The sequence below is a fragment of the Mugil cephalus genome, chromosome 2 (genome assembly GCF_022458985.1).
Source record: "Mugil cephalus isolate CIBA_MC_2020 chromosome 2, CIBA_Mcephalus_1.1, whole genome shotgun sequence".
Classification (NCBI taxonomy): Eukaryota; Metazoa; Chordata; class Actinopteri; order Mugiliformes; family Mugilidae; genus Mugil; species Mugil cephalus.
Window position 1 is genome coordinate 27,687,494 of NC_061771.1, and position 14,008 is coordinate 27,701,501.

The following is a 14,008-nucleotide window of genomic DNA, read 5'->3' on the forward strand; positions in this document are numbered from 1 at the left end:
GTATAGTCCAGGCTAGTCAAGACTCCGAGATGATTAATAGAAGAGGAACGACAAAGACAAATGTTTTACTCAAAAATTATTTCCATTTGTGCAGCAGGCAAAGCAAATACAACAATATTTAGCAGTGTAATGTATAAAGCCAGGAAAATTCTTAGTCCCCATTCAAAAAACCTTAGCTCAGACAGCACCTCACATTATTTCTTCTAATAACATCACGTACACGGGACAGATGCTGAGAATCACGGAGAGGAAAATGTGGTGTGATTTTTAATACAATACATCCAGGACTCTCTGTTGAGTTTTGTTCTTGTGCTGGTTCGCCAGCAGCTTCTCCTCAGACGTTCATGGACAACATCAGGAACTGTGAGGGGGAAGAGGTAAAACCAGTCAGCAGTCAGTCCAAATATCTTATAATTAATAATATAATTAATTAAATATCTGAATAAGTTAGAAAAATGAAGCAAAGCCTAATATAAAACAATCACAGGAGGAGATGAATGGACTCAGGTGTGATGTGGATGCGGTTTTACCTGCATGATGTTCATGTTCACCCGGCCCCGGTTAAATTGGTCCATAGCCTGGAAAGTTCCTGGATAAGAGAAACAGTTTCAGTCAGACTAAATCAGAAAAAAGTCTGAGCATATTTACCTCCTGAGACCTGAGCTTTAGTTTGGTTTTATTTTTAATTTCTCCAAGGTATTTGGGATCAGCAGGACCTAATACATGAGCAAAACCAGAATTGCGAACAATCAGCCAAGTCCTCAAAATACTGCTAGCAGGTTATGCCTTTGCTTGTAATTGTTTATTGCAGGTGATCCGACATAAATAAATAAGCTTCAACAGAGAATTTGATGGGGTTTTGTTCCTTGTCCACTTTTGTCCTGTGATCGTCTGTTGAATGAGTCAGATTAAATGCCCGCTATCACGTTTTTACCGACTAGTGTATTGACCCTTTTCTACCACTAGATGGGAGACTAAAATGTCCACAAATTTAGAGAGTCTGTCAAACTCGGGAATTGAGAGTCTCAACTATCCCTCTATGCTGATTGGTTCTGAGCTGGTCACGTGTTTCATGGGCGCCATGTTGGAACCAATATTCATCCGTAGAAAAGTGGCAATAACAGAGAATAAGGTTGGATTAAAAGTTAAAACATGCTACAGTGCTCAGCCTACGGCTCCAGCACAGGATCAAGAAAACATGGAGGAAACTCCACCGTTTTTCCAGAAAACAAAATGAACCTTATGCTAGCCTTATGCTAGCTAGTTATCTAGACTATAGGATATGAAAAATAGCAACTACCGCCATATATACTGTGAAAACTTTTAATGGTGATGGATGAACACGGAGACTGAGGAGAAGTTAAACACAGCCCCATGACTGATGAAGTGATTGGATCATAAATTATTTTACAGACTCATTTAAGATATTTAAAGTAAGTAGACGCTGGGATATTTAAGTGAGGACCTTTTACATATTGACAGACACTGGCATTAACATTTATAGGCCCGTTAATGGTGAAAATAAGACATTTATTTCAACATAGCACATAGAAGAATCTTCCCCCCGATGTAGCAAACATGGCGCCCATGATTTGAGTTGACCAGACTCTGTCCACTGACGAGGACAACGGGTTTAAATGAAGTAGAATAAGCTGCAATAAAACCTAAAACTTAATGCACATATATTTATTTATTTTAAATTTTTTTTTTTTTACGTACTGAACATGTTCTCCAGCCGGACGATGCAGGTAAGGTAGTCGTCAAAGTCAATGTCGTACTTGTCGTCTGCGAACCTCAAGCCGATTAGCTGCAGGAGCTTGTTGTTCAACTGCATCCCTGCATGAAAACAAATAGTAGCGGAACAAATACATATTATATAATACGTGCCAGTAATTTTCATTAGTCATCATATAGCATTTCTCAATAGATTAACGAGTGTAGACATACAGTTCAGTATAAAGTTTTTTGCAGCCTTCAGAATTTTTTACATTTCTACATAAAAATGATTCAAAACATCAGCGGATTTTAACACACATCCTGGAACAGAAATATTATACTTGAGTATTTATTTATTCAGGAAAATGAGCCAATATTACATATCAGTGAGGTGTATCTCTAGTTAATTGCAAGGTTAAATCAGAGTCGATGTGTTCAGAAGTGTTTCCATCAATGTGATGAGACTTGTTCAGTTCCTGGTTTAGTTTAAATAAATCAGGGATTTGTCTCAGTCTGATCTTCACAACACATATTTGTGTTGAAGCAAATGATGGCAACAGACAAAGGAGCTTCATGAGGAGCTCAGAGAAATTAGTTTTTGTTGCTCATCAGGCTGGAAAAGGTTCCACAACCATCTCTAAAGTTTGAAAGCCACAAATAATCCACAGAGAGTCAGACAGGTTGAAGACGACTGTTCCCCTCCACAGGAGTGATCCACCAACAAACATCACTCCATCATAGTGGGAGAGGAACCAGAGGAACCCAGGAGAACTTCTAAGCAGCTAAAGGCCTCTCTCTCATTGGCTGATGTTAATGTTGATGAATCCACTCAACAACCAAAGACACTGCTCTCTGTCCACAAAGAACATTTCTACAAGACTATTGGGACAATGTTTAATAGACACATGAGACCAAAGTAGAATAGTTTGGTTTGAATGTTTGGGCATCGTCATGTTTGGAGATGAACCAACACTGCATTCCAGCACCAGAACCTCATCCCTCCATGAAACATGGGGGCGCTAATGTCCTGGTTTGGGCCTGTTCTGCTGCATCTGCTCATCATTGAGGGACTTAATGAACTGTGAATTCTACCAGTGAACTTTAAAAGAAAATGTCAGGACATGAGTCCATGAGCTGAATGTGAAGAGAAACTGGGTGATGGAGGAAGACAACGAGCCCAAGAACATCAGTGGTTCTAGAGAAGAACCAGATGAATGTTCAGGAACAAGTCAAAGTCCTGATCTGAATCATGAGAGGAAACCACGAACATCTCAGAACTGAAGTGGTTCTGTCCTGAGGACTGGGGTCAAATTCCTCCAAGCTGTATAATAGTATAATATTACTGTTTTATATGTTTGATTGTGTTCTCTTTGTCTACCTTCAGAATATTTTTACCGGTATTGTATATTTCCTTTAACTCAGTATCCCAGGGCTTTCAACTGCATCTCATGGTCTTCCTCAGTGAACAGTTTCCTCATTTGCCACTAAATAAGTAACTGGTTCTCGTATGAAAGTACTGATGACCGTCTGAAAAACACTGTAATAGTTGGGTCATAGAATTTAATCAGTGCTCAGTCGACTCTCACCTGCAGCTTTGAGAGCGATGCGAAGCTCGTACGACGACATCTTCCCTGAACGGTCTGTGTCAAAGGACAGGAAGAGCATCTGCAACGACAGGAGTTCGTCTTTAGCAACCTGAGCCTCAAAGAAAACCTTCGATTTGCAGCTTTACCACAGAAATCAACACGTACAATCCACTTCTTCATCTTCTCCCAGAACACCTTAAACTCCTGGAACTCCAGCTTCCCTGTGTTGTCCACCTGGTTCACCGGGTCAAGGAAAACTGTGGTGTCTATTATTTTAAAACAGACGCTTCTTGGTTTCCCACGTAAACCGGTAAAAGAAATGGTCAAACGAGTAATACAGCCACTAACATTCTTTTGAACGTTCACCATGGGGTCATAGGTCAGTCAGAGACAATAAAAACCCTCAATTACAGCTTTGAGGTGATAGAAATGTATTCTCACGTGTTGTGACATTTTTTTTTAGTTTTTTCCCGGTAGCTAGGTGAATTCTTAAATCCACATTCTTAGAACACAAATAAGTTAGACTAGGAACAGATTAAGACAGATTTACTGAGTTTGTACGACCAGAGTTTGTGAACTATCTTATCTTATTTCCAGTTGAAATAGAGAGTATAGCGATAGCGGGCCCCATTGACTCCCACTGTAAATGTCAGTTTATAGTAATCTCCTAGTTTTTCTACTGTGATAGTAAAATGAATGGTGGATATTTTTCTTCATCCATTTTTCTATTTTCTTCATCTCTTTTCAGTTTGTTTGTATTTTTTTGTAGGAAGCTACTCTGAATAGCCACAACATTATGACCACTTACAAGAACAGTAAATTACATTTTAACCATCTAGTTACGATTCAGTGTTCTGCTGGGAAAAACATCCACATGTGGGTGTTACTTAGACAGGTAGCACCCACTTAGACCAGACCAGGTACACAACATTACGACCACCCTATGTCTGACTCATAGGTTGGTCGTAATGTTGTGACTGACTGGTGCACATCCACCCATGCATTCAAACCCGCAAGAGAGACCCACAACGTACAGATTCCTGGTGAATTATAGCCGCTGTAATTTGATGTTTTTTAGTACATAGTTTAATCCTGAAGTGAGTCAGTCAGTAACGTGAAAGGATACGTCCATAAGGTTGATGATACTGTGGCAGGTGCTGAGACTCAGGCCGTCAAATTTGATTTCTCTTCCTGGAGACAAAGGACAAAAATAGAGACACGTCGTTCAACAATGCTGCACAAAAGCTCAAAATTATTCAGTCAATCCAACGACCAAGATTAGAAGAACATAAAAAGACAAGATGGGACAGGTGGGATTTTTTGGTTTAGTCGTCCAAGAAAAGTAGAATTAACGACGTTAAAGTTGTGTTTAAAGAGTAGTGCAACACATTTTATGTCTAGTGTGCAGCAAAGTAAACAACTAAAATGTTTAATTGATCGTGAATTGGCAATACTTGAGACTCAGTCATATAAATTGTAAATTCTTTGAGCCATTCCATTGCTTTTGAAGTCTGTCTAAGAAAAACAAGCAACTTCTACAGAGCCAGAGTGTTGGATTTGGAAGGAAATCATCTAAAACTTTATCATTATTATTATTATTTTTAAAAAAAAAAAAAAATCTTTTTGGGGTGGCACGCTGATACAGCAATTAATTAATTGGTGATTTTAAATTGGTATGGAGTGTGAATTAGTCCATTAGCCAGTGAAACTTCTCCACCAACAAGGTTTTTTTTGTTGTGAAAAGTTGGTCTGGAGTCACTGAGTTTGAAACTGATGATGCTCCAGCAAAGATCTACCAGACCTATCAAAGTATTTTATGGCTACAAGAGTAAATGCGATCACTGAGTCACTGAGCACATGTTGGTTGCACCATCCAATTGCAAGTTATTTTCGTTTTCTCTATGTCGGGTGAAACATGTCCCATAATGAGAGAGTTATTGGACTCGAGTCTGATAACATGTGATGCTCTAGAGGATAATATTAAAGATAATTTGTTACGTTCATTCACATTTCAGGAGGCACGTAGGGTAATTTCTAGTCTCTGTGACCTTACATTTAATAGCAGGAGGTGAATTTAAGTATGTGAATGTTATAAATGCACATTAGGAGCTAGAGAGTGTGGTCCACGAACCAAAAAAATGTCCTTGAGCACTTTGAGAATCAATATATAGAATAGAGCTGTATAAATACAAGACTGTTAGTGCTGTTTTTATTTAAGGGAGATTGAAATTCATCATCTGGATAGAGGTGAAACAAAATACTTTTGTGTTTGCTTATATCAGATCAAAGTGTAACCATATAAATATTAAAGAAATTAATGATTTTTCATGCAAGATCTGAAAAAAAAGTTTTTCAAAGAATATTGAGTAGAAGAAAAGAAAAAATTACTAAAGTAAAAAGTACTGAAGTAGTTCATCTACTTACTCCTGCTGAGAACGCCGTTGAGCATCTGTTGAAGCTCTCTGACAGAGATAGCCTTGTCCTGCAGAAACAAAAGGAAAACTTATAAGACGACAGCACAGACCCTAACCCCGTAGCCTGAGGTGCACCCCCTCAGAACTACAGAGACTGAAAGAGCTGTGATTGATCCTCTTGTTAGTAGCATGTTTATGCTTTAGTATTTACAGCTGCTTCTCCATCTCCCCAATTTTTGAACGGATTGTTATGGATCTATAAATACGTAACACGTAAGGTTAACTGAGGAGGTTTGAAGAAACATTTATATGAGTCGTGTTTGGGGAAATTTCAGCGTAAGCTTCAGTTGCTATTTTTGAAAGTTTATTTCATTTATGTAGCTCCTTAAAAAAGTTCATGCTTTAATGACCTCAAATAAAGTTACAGATAAAGGTGTTCCACAGGGATCAGTGTTAGACCCCTTGCTTTTTACTTTGTTTGACATAGGCCAGTCATCATATCCGTACATTAACCCAACACCCAACTATTCAGGAGTGTTCATTTTCCTTTTAGTTCATGCTTTAGTTCAGCCTGTTTGCTGCTAGCTTCCCAGTGTTCATTTCTTTTTAGCACTAATGTTTTAAACCATTTCATCATGAAATAGCAATCTCAGTAAAGGCTTTTTATATATATATTTTTGTGCCTTGGATTTTTTCTTTGACTGATTCCTTTTAGTTTGGTCTCTATCAGCACCCGACAAATACATTTGCTAAATGTTCTACCATCTTCACCACCTCTAACTGCTACAACTGCTGTTTAATTTGCTATAAATTTTAACCTGAAGAGCTGGAAGGTGAAGCTATTTCTCTTACCAAACCGGCCAGCTGCTCAAATAGCCTCCTCAAGCCTTTCTCCTCATCTGTTTCCTCCTCTGGGGGGCTGGGCATGGGCGGCTGTTGGGGGGAAGCAACACAGCGTCAGTAACAAGAAGACATGACTCTATGATGGATTAATAGTGACCGAATAATTATGCACTTACTTCTGGTAGGTCGGCATCGACGTTGCTCCCCATCTCCCTGTGGGGGAGGACAGGGCAATATGTTGTTCAGTGTTTACTTCATAATATTAGTAAAACCAGTTTAATTCCAGTGATAAATATAAATATAAAGGTTTAATTTCTGATGTAATCCATTTAACTCTTTAAAGGTTTATTTTGGTTCAGACTCTCTGGGTTTTTATATGGACACTCACAGGGCATCGGCATTCTTCTCAGAGAAGATGCGTATGAGGAAGTCGGCCTCACGATGGGGCTGGAAGGTGGTGGGAACCAGCAGGTATTTCCCGGGAGGCAGTGTGAAGCGCTCTGACACTTCCCTCATGTTGATGTAGGTCCTGCTGCGAGCCTTGGACCCGTGGTAGCGGAAGAAATCTTTCCCCACTTGGTCGACTTCGTCTGGAGCCTGAAGGGACGGAATTGGAAGAGAAAAATAACTGGAAATTCAAAAATCTCATTGGGACTTGATGAATTATGCTTCATATTAGTATTAACAACAAATTATACATATAAGTCAGAAAAGGTAACCTGACAACATGCAAGTTCAACGGTTTCAGGTTTTTAGCAGTCCTGGAGCTTTTGATTGCATCACATCCCCAAAAGTTTGTGAAAAAAATTGAACAGTTTTTGACTCAATCTGCTGATGATATAACCAGAATAGCTACTGAATGAATCACGAGTTACAGTTGTTTTGCCAAAGCTAATATTTAAAGTGTGTTTAGTCATTTTAATATCTTGTGTAAGTAATTTGTAGTCAACCCAAAAAAAAACAAAACAAAAGAAAACACCAGACTGAGCTTTTTGTAGCTACTTCCTGAAGTCTATTCATACTGACAACATGTGTCTGAAGTCAAACTATAACCTTGTTAATAACCTACAACGTAAATATAAAAATTACAAAATACAAATGATATTGGTTACAAATAATCCTCTATCTATCGCGAGCTGTATCAAGCAAATGGCCTCAAAATAAAGTTAAAGATAAAGGTGTTCCACAGGGATCAGTGTTAGATTCCTTGCTTTTGACTTTATTTGACATATTTAAGGCCAGTCATTAATATCCAACTTTATGCTGATGATATTATCTTCTATATCATGATTGATCTCAGTGAGATATTGATTCATTTACTACACAAGCATGATTTAATTTGGACAAAACTGTCTTCTTAAGTGGCATACGACTGATAATAGCATTAATTATAAAATATTGAATCGTTAACTCACTGGATTGCATTTCATATTTTAACTATAACATACTAAATATGTAAAAAAAAAACAAAAAACTTATACATGTCTAGTATAAAAAGTAAAGATTCAAAGGATGACAAATTCTATTCTGATGAGTTAAGTCACTTCCAGGTAAATGCTTTAACATTTTATTGATAGTTGTAGTCGTAGTTTAATGCACTCTGGACAAAATTACACATAATGAAAAGAAAACACAGGAGGATGAGCCTAAATCATCAAACTCATGCCCTGGTACTACTACTGACCTCGTACACTGCGAAGCCGATGGTCTCCAGGTCCAGGCCTTCTTTCCTCAGCTTCCGTCTGTTCTTCTGCATCAGAGCGATGACCACACTGCAAACATCGTCGTCATCGTCAGCGTCTTCCAGCTGCAGCCTGAACTGTGGGTTGGTCCAGAATGTGTCTGCAGATTAAAGATGTCGAGCTTTAGGGATAGCAGGGTTTTTTTTTTTGTTTTTTGTTGTTTTTGAGACACTGCGTAGCATCTGAGAGAGATTTGCTGCTCTAACCAATGTAGTTCCTGCAGCCTCCTGCAGTGGAGCCACGGATCCACTGTCCCTCGAACATGTTGACCGCCCAGTGCCGCTTTGTGCTGTCGCTCAGGTCGTCTGGGTCATGTTGCAGATCTCCACCTTGTCGTAGTTTTTCTTGAAGTCTTCAAATTCCATCCTGAACGGACAAACATCATTTTTAATATGCATTTTGCTTCAAAACAAGTATTTGCAAACTCTTGTTGTGTGTTTGGTCCTTTTTTGTGAATGGAGGGCTTGAGTTTTGTTCCTTGTGTGTCTGTCTTTCCTCTTTCTATCACTGCTGCTGAGAAGTTCATGCAACTCAGACTCTAATGTCTGTTCTATAAACATCTTCTATGTATTCCAACTTTGACTACACGTGCAATTGCTGCATTAATGCTACAACAAACTTGTGGACAAAGTTTAGTTTTCAATGACATTTTTAATGTGCACTAACCAGAATTCACCGTCGTCTGTCGAATTCTGCAGGATGCGTGTTTTTTCTGCTTGGTCAACGTAATTCCACTCTCTGGCGCTGGAACAGAGAGAAGAAAAGTTTTAACGTCGTCATGCATCAACCAGGACCAGCATCATCCTCTTTCAGCCACTTTTAAGACTATGATATAGTTTGGATTACCAAATGTTGCTACTCAGTAAATCTTTATCTTCCAGAAACATTTATTCATTAATCACTTCCAAATTGACAGTACGATGCAAAAAAACACACAAAAAAAACAAACAGGGTCCTGAAGGCAGCTCATCCTAACTGGAATATAAAAGTTTTCTGTCAGAATGGAAAAAAGTCTGTTGCACCAAAGCCAGTAACATGACAACAGAATGAAACTTGATGTGAAATTGGCACAGAGAGTCAACAAAGAGATGAAACAAAGAGTACAGAGAGATGAACAACAACCACAAGAAGACGTAAATGACCAATAGAGACGTGTAAATGGACTGCAGCGACGCAAAGAGATGGAGACTTTACTACACATACCAGTGCACTTTACTTCATAATTGGTTTGTGGGTGTGTGTAATATTTATTTGTGTCTGGGTTATGTATTTTGGAAGTCAAGCATATAGTGTCTTACTTGTCACTCCAGGGGCCGTTCCACTCCACCTGACCCCAGGGGTTTCTGATCCGGATCAACTGGACCTTCTGGCCGCGGTAGTTCACCTGATGGGTAGGATTAAATTTGTCTCATTTCACAATGAATGATTTGATTGATGACAGCACAGTAGTAGACGGAAATGGAACAATAATATTAGTTAACCACCTCCCAAGGTTTCCTTACCTCCTCCAGGCCTGTGATGGAGTACGCGTGTCCCTTCACCAACCCCGTGCTCGTCTTGGCTTCAGACTCTGCAGAGCTGGTGATCTGGAGGAAACCAAACAAGCCAGAGAAGAGAAGTCACTAAACGTCTCAGAAAAGAAATAAGATGGATGGAAGTTAACGGTTAATGCTTCGAGGAAGGTGTGTTTACATCGATGGAGCAGCCCATCATGGAGCCTCGGTCCAGGGCCTTCTTCATGATGGAGAACAGGTTCTCTGGAGCTTTCTTGGTGTCATATATTTCCCCAACGCCACCGGTGAAATCCTCCATGGCCTCCATGGTGCTGCCGCCCTTCAGGGCCTCGTAGCTGCCGTGAATTCTGAAAGAGACACAGATGTTACTCAAAGAAACATCAGGGAAGAGTGGACCGATTACTTTACCTTAGACTTTTAGACTTGGACAGATTTAATTGTCGTTTAGATTTCCTTCAAAACACTGACTCTTTGAATATATAGGTCTATGGCATTTAAGAACAGTTTCCAGGTGAGATTCGGGTAATAGGACCAAAGATGTTGTCAACACCACAACAATCATCCTAATTGAATTTTCTTTATTGTTAATATAAAGAAAAATATTGTTTTGAAATTTTATTGTTTGTGTCAGCTAATGGGGATCCCTTTAAATATAATCCATATTTGGTAACTTGATCGCATTTTAAATTGTGTTTAGAACCATGTTGTTTTCATTCAGGAAACATTCTCAGGTCTAATCAGGGTCTAATGTGGTCTTCAAGGTCCACCTCTGCATGAACTCTGAATAGAACTGATTTATTAGGAAACAAGAAGAAGTGTCCTAATGTTGACGAGTGTCTGAATCAGCTCTGATGTTCTAATGCTCTGAACTCATGTTTACATTTGTTCATCACTTAAGAAGAAGGAACCATATATGGTAACTTCATTAATCCTGATTTTCTCCATGAAAATTAGAAACTTGAGTTCTTGTGAGGCCCTACAACAAGGTTTAAAGGGTGAAGCTATGACGTGGTGACCTTACTTGGCGTAGGCTTTCTCCATCAGGGCGCTCCAGAACTCGTTGTTGGAGGCCGAGTGAAGCATGATGAGCTTATTCCTGACCGACGGCAGCCGGTCGTCCACCACCACATCCAACCACTTGTTGTGTTGCCAGAACTGAGAACGAAAAGAGGTCAGTGATTCATTATTTATTTGTCACTCTACTGTGATGTTTTGAGCGTAATGAGTGGAACGGATCAGAGGAAATGACAGAGAGACAAATCTTTGTTATTGTTCTTCTGAGCTCTTGATCCGTTTGGTTTTAGTTCTACTTTGAGGGCTGTTGCTTCTTGTCACGACTCTTCAACTTTTTGTTTTCAATTTTACATGATAGAAAAAAAACTTCTCTCCACTCTATAAGTTCTCTCCATTTCTTTTCTTTCCTTTCCTTTTTCATTCTTTTCCTTTCCTTCCCTTGCTTTATACTTCCTCCCCTCTCCTCTTCTTTCATTTCCTTTCCTTTAATTTCCTCTTCTTTTCTTTCACTTCCGTTCGTTTCCTTGCTTTTCCTTTCCTTTCCTTTCCTTTCCTTTCCTTTCCTTTCCTTTCCTTTCCTTTCCTTTCCATTGACTTCCACTCTTTTATTTTCCTCTCCTTGCCTTTCTTCTCCTCTCCTTCTACTCAGTGTATTTCATTTAAACAGATGCTGATGTCCCTCTAGGCGTTGAGGGGGCCGGGGGGACATTTGTCCTCCGTTGGCGTCCACTGAGACACCGCTGACGTACCTGGAAGTGAAAGATGCCGGCGTAGTTGTGGTCAAATTCCTGGTCGTGGGGGACAACTCGGGCCATGGCATCTTTTTTCAGGGTCAAGGAGGCGATGGCTGCCAGGAGCCAACAGTCCCCTACGACGACAAACACCTCATAAATGACAACAACACAAAAAAAAACATAAAGAAACGTCTTCACCTCCGAGAGGAACTGGAGGACCCACCTAGCTGTCCCTGGCAGATGTCTGTCCGGTTCGCGTCCCCTACAATGAACTTAGGGTTACTGCAGAGCTCCTGAAAAACAGGAAAGGAAACAGGTTTGGTTCATTAAAAGAAAAAAAAAAAGTGACAGGTCAGAGGTGTGTTCACATTCCAGGCATATTAATCAGTCTGAAAACCTGCGTTTAGACGCAGGCAGCTCAAACATTCACTCCGCAGGAACGCCCAGGACAGAAATGTGTAGTAATCGAAGCCAAGACGATGAGTGATGAGTTTTCTTGTTCGCTCTAACCGGGTCAGTTTTGCAGGTGTGTTAACAGGTTCAGGTGTTTGGAATCGAAATTACGAAAATAAAAGAAGCAAACTGTTGCTTTGACAAGACGATGCTTTAAAAAAAAAAATCCTTGTATCAAAGAAATACGTGTCACTTTGTGCTTATTTTAAGATTTTTTTCTCAAGCAAATCAAAAGCTTTAACCCACTAGCAGGCAGAGTTTATGGGGTAAATTAAAGACAATGCGTCTGCAGACTGTCCCTGACCTCTTTATCACAGATAACACTGAGGTGTGTGTGGGGATAAAGTCTGCTCGGACACAGGAAACTGTCCTTGCACTTGTTTCTATTTACACAGGTATCTTGCAGAACTGGTTTTGCCTTTGCTGCGACTCCAAATTTCTTTTCATTTATTTGTTGTTTGTTTGTACGGAGACTCATAGTAAAAGCAGGAAGTTCAAACAGACTTTCACCTCATCTTGTCAACGCTGCCAACACAGTTAAATGTCACAGAGCTTTGATTCAGCCTTTAAACAGCAGCAAGTGTGAACTGTGATCCATTGTCACCACATACCTTGGGCCTCTTCCACTCAATCTGGACCGGGACGCTCTGGCTGTAGTAGAGTGAGGAGTCGGTGGCGGGGAAATCCGGATCCTCAAACAGGACCCCCTTCTGGAGACATTCCCGCCTCAGCTCTTCAAACGACTTCCCGTCCGACTGCGTGTTCTCGGCCTGGCCGGAGCCGGAGCTCCGGCCGGACAGCGTGGATTGGAGAGGCATCTTTTGGACGAGGGTTGAGGACGTTGAAGACGTGTGATGGGGAGCGTCGCCTGATGAGCGTCTGATGCAGGGACAGAGCCTGTTGGGTGGGTAGGGCTGGAAGGTTCACGCCCTCCACACGGGAACTGGTTTATCCTCCTGTGGTTGTGAACCTCGCCCCTGGAGTCTCTCTTATCTGTCGCTCTCTCTTTCTTTCTCTTTGGGTTTGGCCTGTGGGACGTACTGAGAATTCATTTCTAAATATTTGCCAACACATGCATCAAATACCTAGAGATGGTCTCATTCACGTCTCTGCATGGACACCTTAAATATACACAAAATGATTAACAATGAGCAAAAAATAAATAAAAAAAAAAAACAAGGAAAAACAACCACAGAGAGACACAAAATTCAGACTGTCTTAAATCTATCTAAAAAGATGAAGACATGAATGAATGAATGAAGTCAGAGACTCACACATGATCATTAAGAGAGACACACACAAAAATACTAGCAATACAAATTAAAACACAGGGATATTAAAAAAACACGGTGTCTTAAGGAGAAATAAATCCATCAATAGAAGATCAACTGAAGCCAAAATGACCAGAAATACACAAAACAAAACACAGAAAGATTAAAAATGACCAAACAACCAGAAAGAGACACATAATTCAGACTAAATCTGTCTAAAAAGATGAGTTATGAATGAATAAATACACAAAAGAACAGCAAGAAGATGCAAAATGAAGTCAGGGAGGCACACATGATCATAAAGAGACACACAAAACACAGGGAAATTGAAAATGAACGAAAAGTTAAGACAAACAACCACAAAGAGGCACAAAATTGGAACAAAATCTGTCTAAAAAGATGAAATGTGAACAACAAAAGACACAAATGATCATAAATAGATACAAAATAATAAAAAAAGGCAAATTATGAATAAAGAAATACACAAAACTCCTGCAAGAAGATGCAAAATAATGCCAGAGTCACAGATGATCATTTCCTATAAATACATAAATAGATAATATTAATATTAGATTTCTGAAGAAGAAGAAATACAATAGAAATACACAAAAAGTTGACAGGAATGACTAAAACAACCACAAGTGTCACAAAGAGACTAAATCTGTCAAAAAAAAAGATGATTTAGGAATAAATGAATAAATAAATAAATAGCAACAACATG

General features: G+C 39.6%; 1 protein-coding gene across 1 annotated transcript; it reads right to left on the reverse strand.

Moving 5' to 3' along the window:
• Positions 1–63: 63 nt before the first annotated feature.
• On the reverse strand, positions 64–12,929 carry capn9 (calpain 9). Its single transcript, XM_047578461.1, is given in 21 exon segments — positions 64–361; positions 531–589; positions 1,720–1,836; positions 3,303–3,381; positions 3,468–3,536; positions 4,429–4,493; positions 5,727–5,784; positions 6,569–6,649; positions 6,736–6,772; positions 6,948–7,156; positions 8,244–8,401; positions 8,508–8,612; positions 8,615–8,667; positions 8,968–9,045; positions 9,600–9,685; positions 9,804–9,887; positions 9,994–10,162; positions 10,837–10,970; positions 11,579–11,697; positions 11,787–11,856; positions 12,628–12,929. Coding segments are annotated over 21 exon segments (2,064 nt in total). The 5' UTR covers positions 12,835–12,929; the 3' UTR covers positions 64–334.
• Between the last annotated feature and the right edge of the window lie 1,079 nt (positions 12,930–14,008).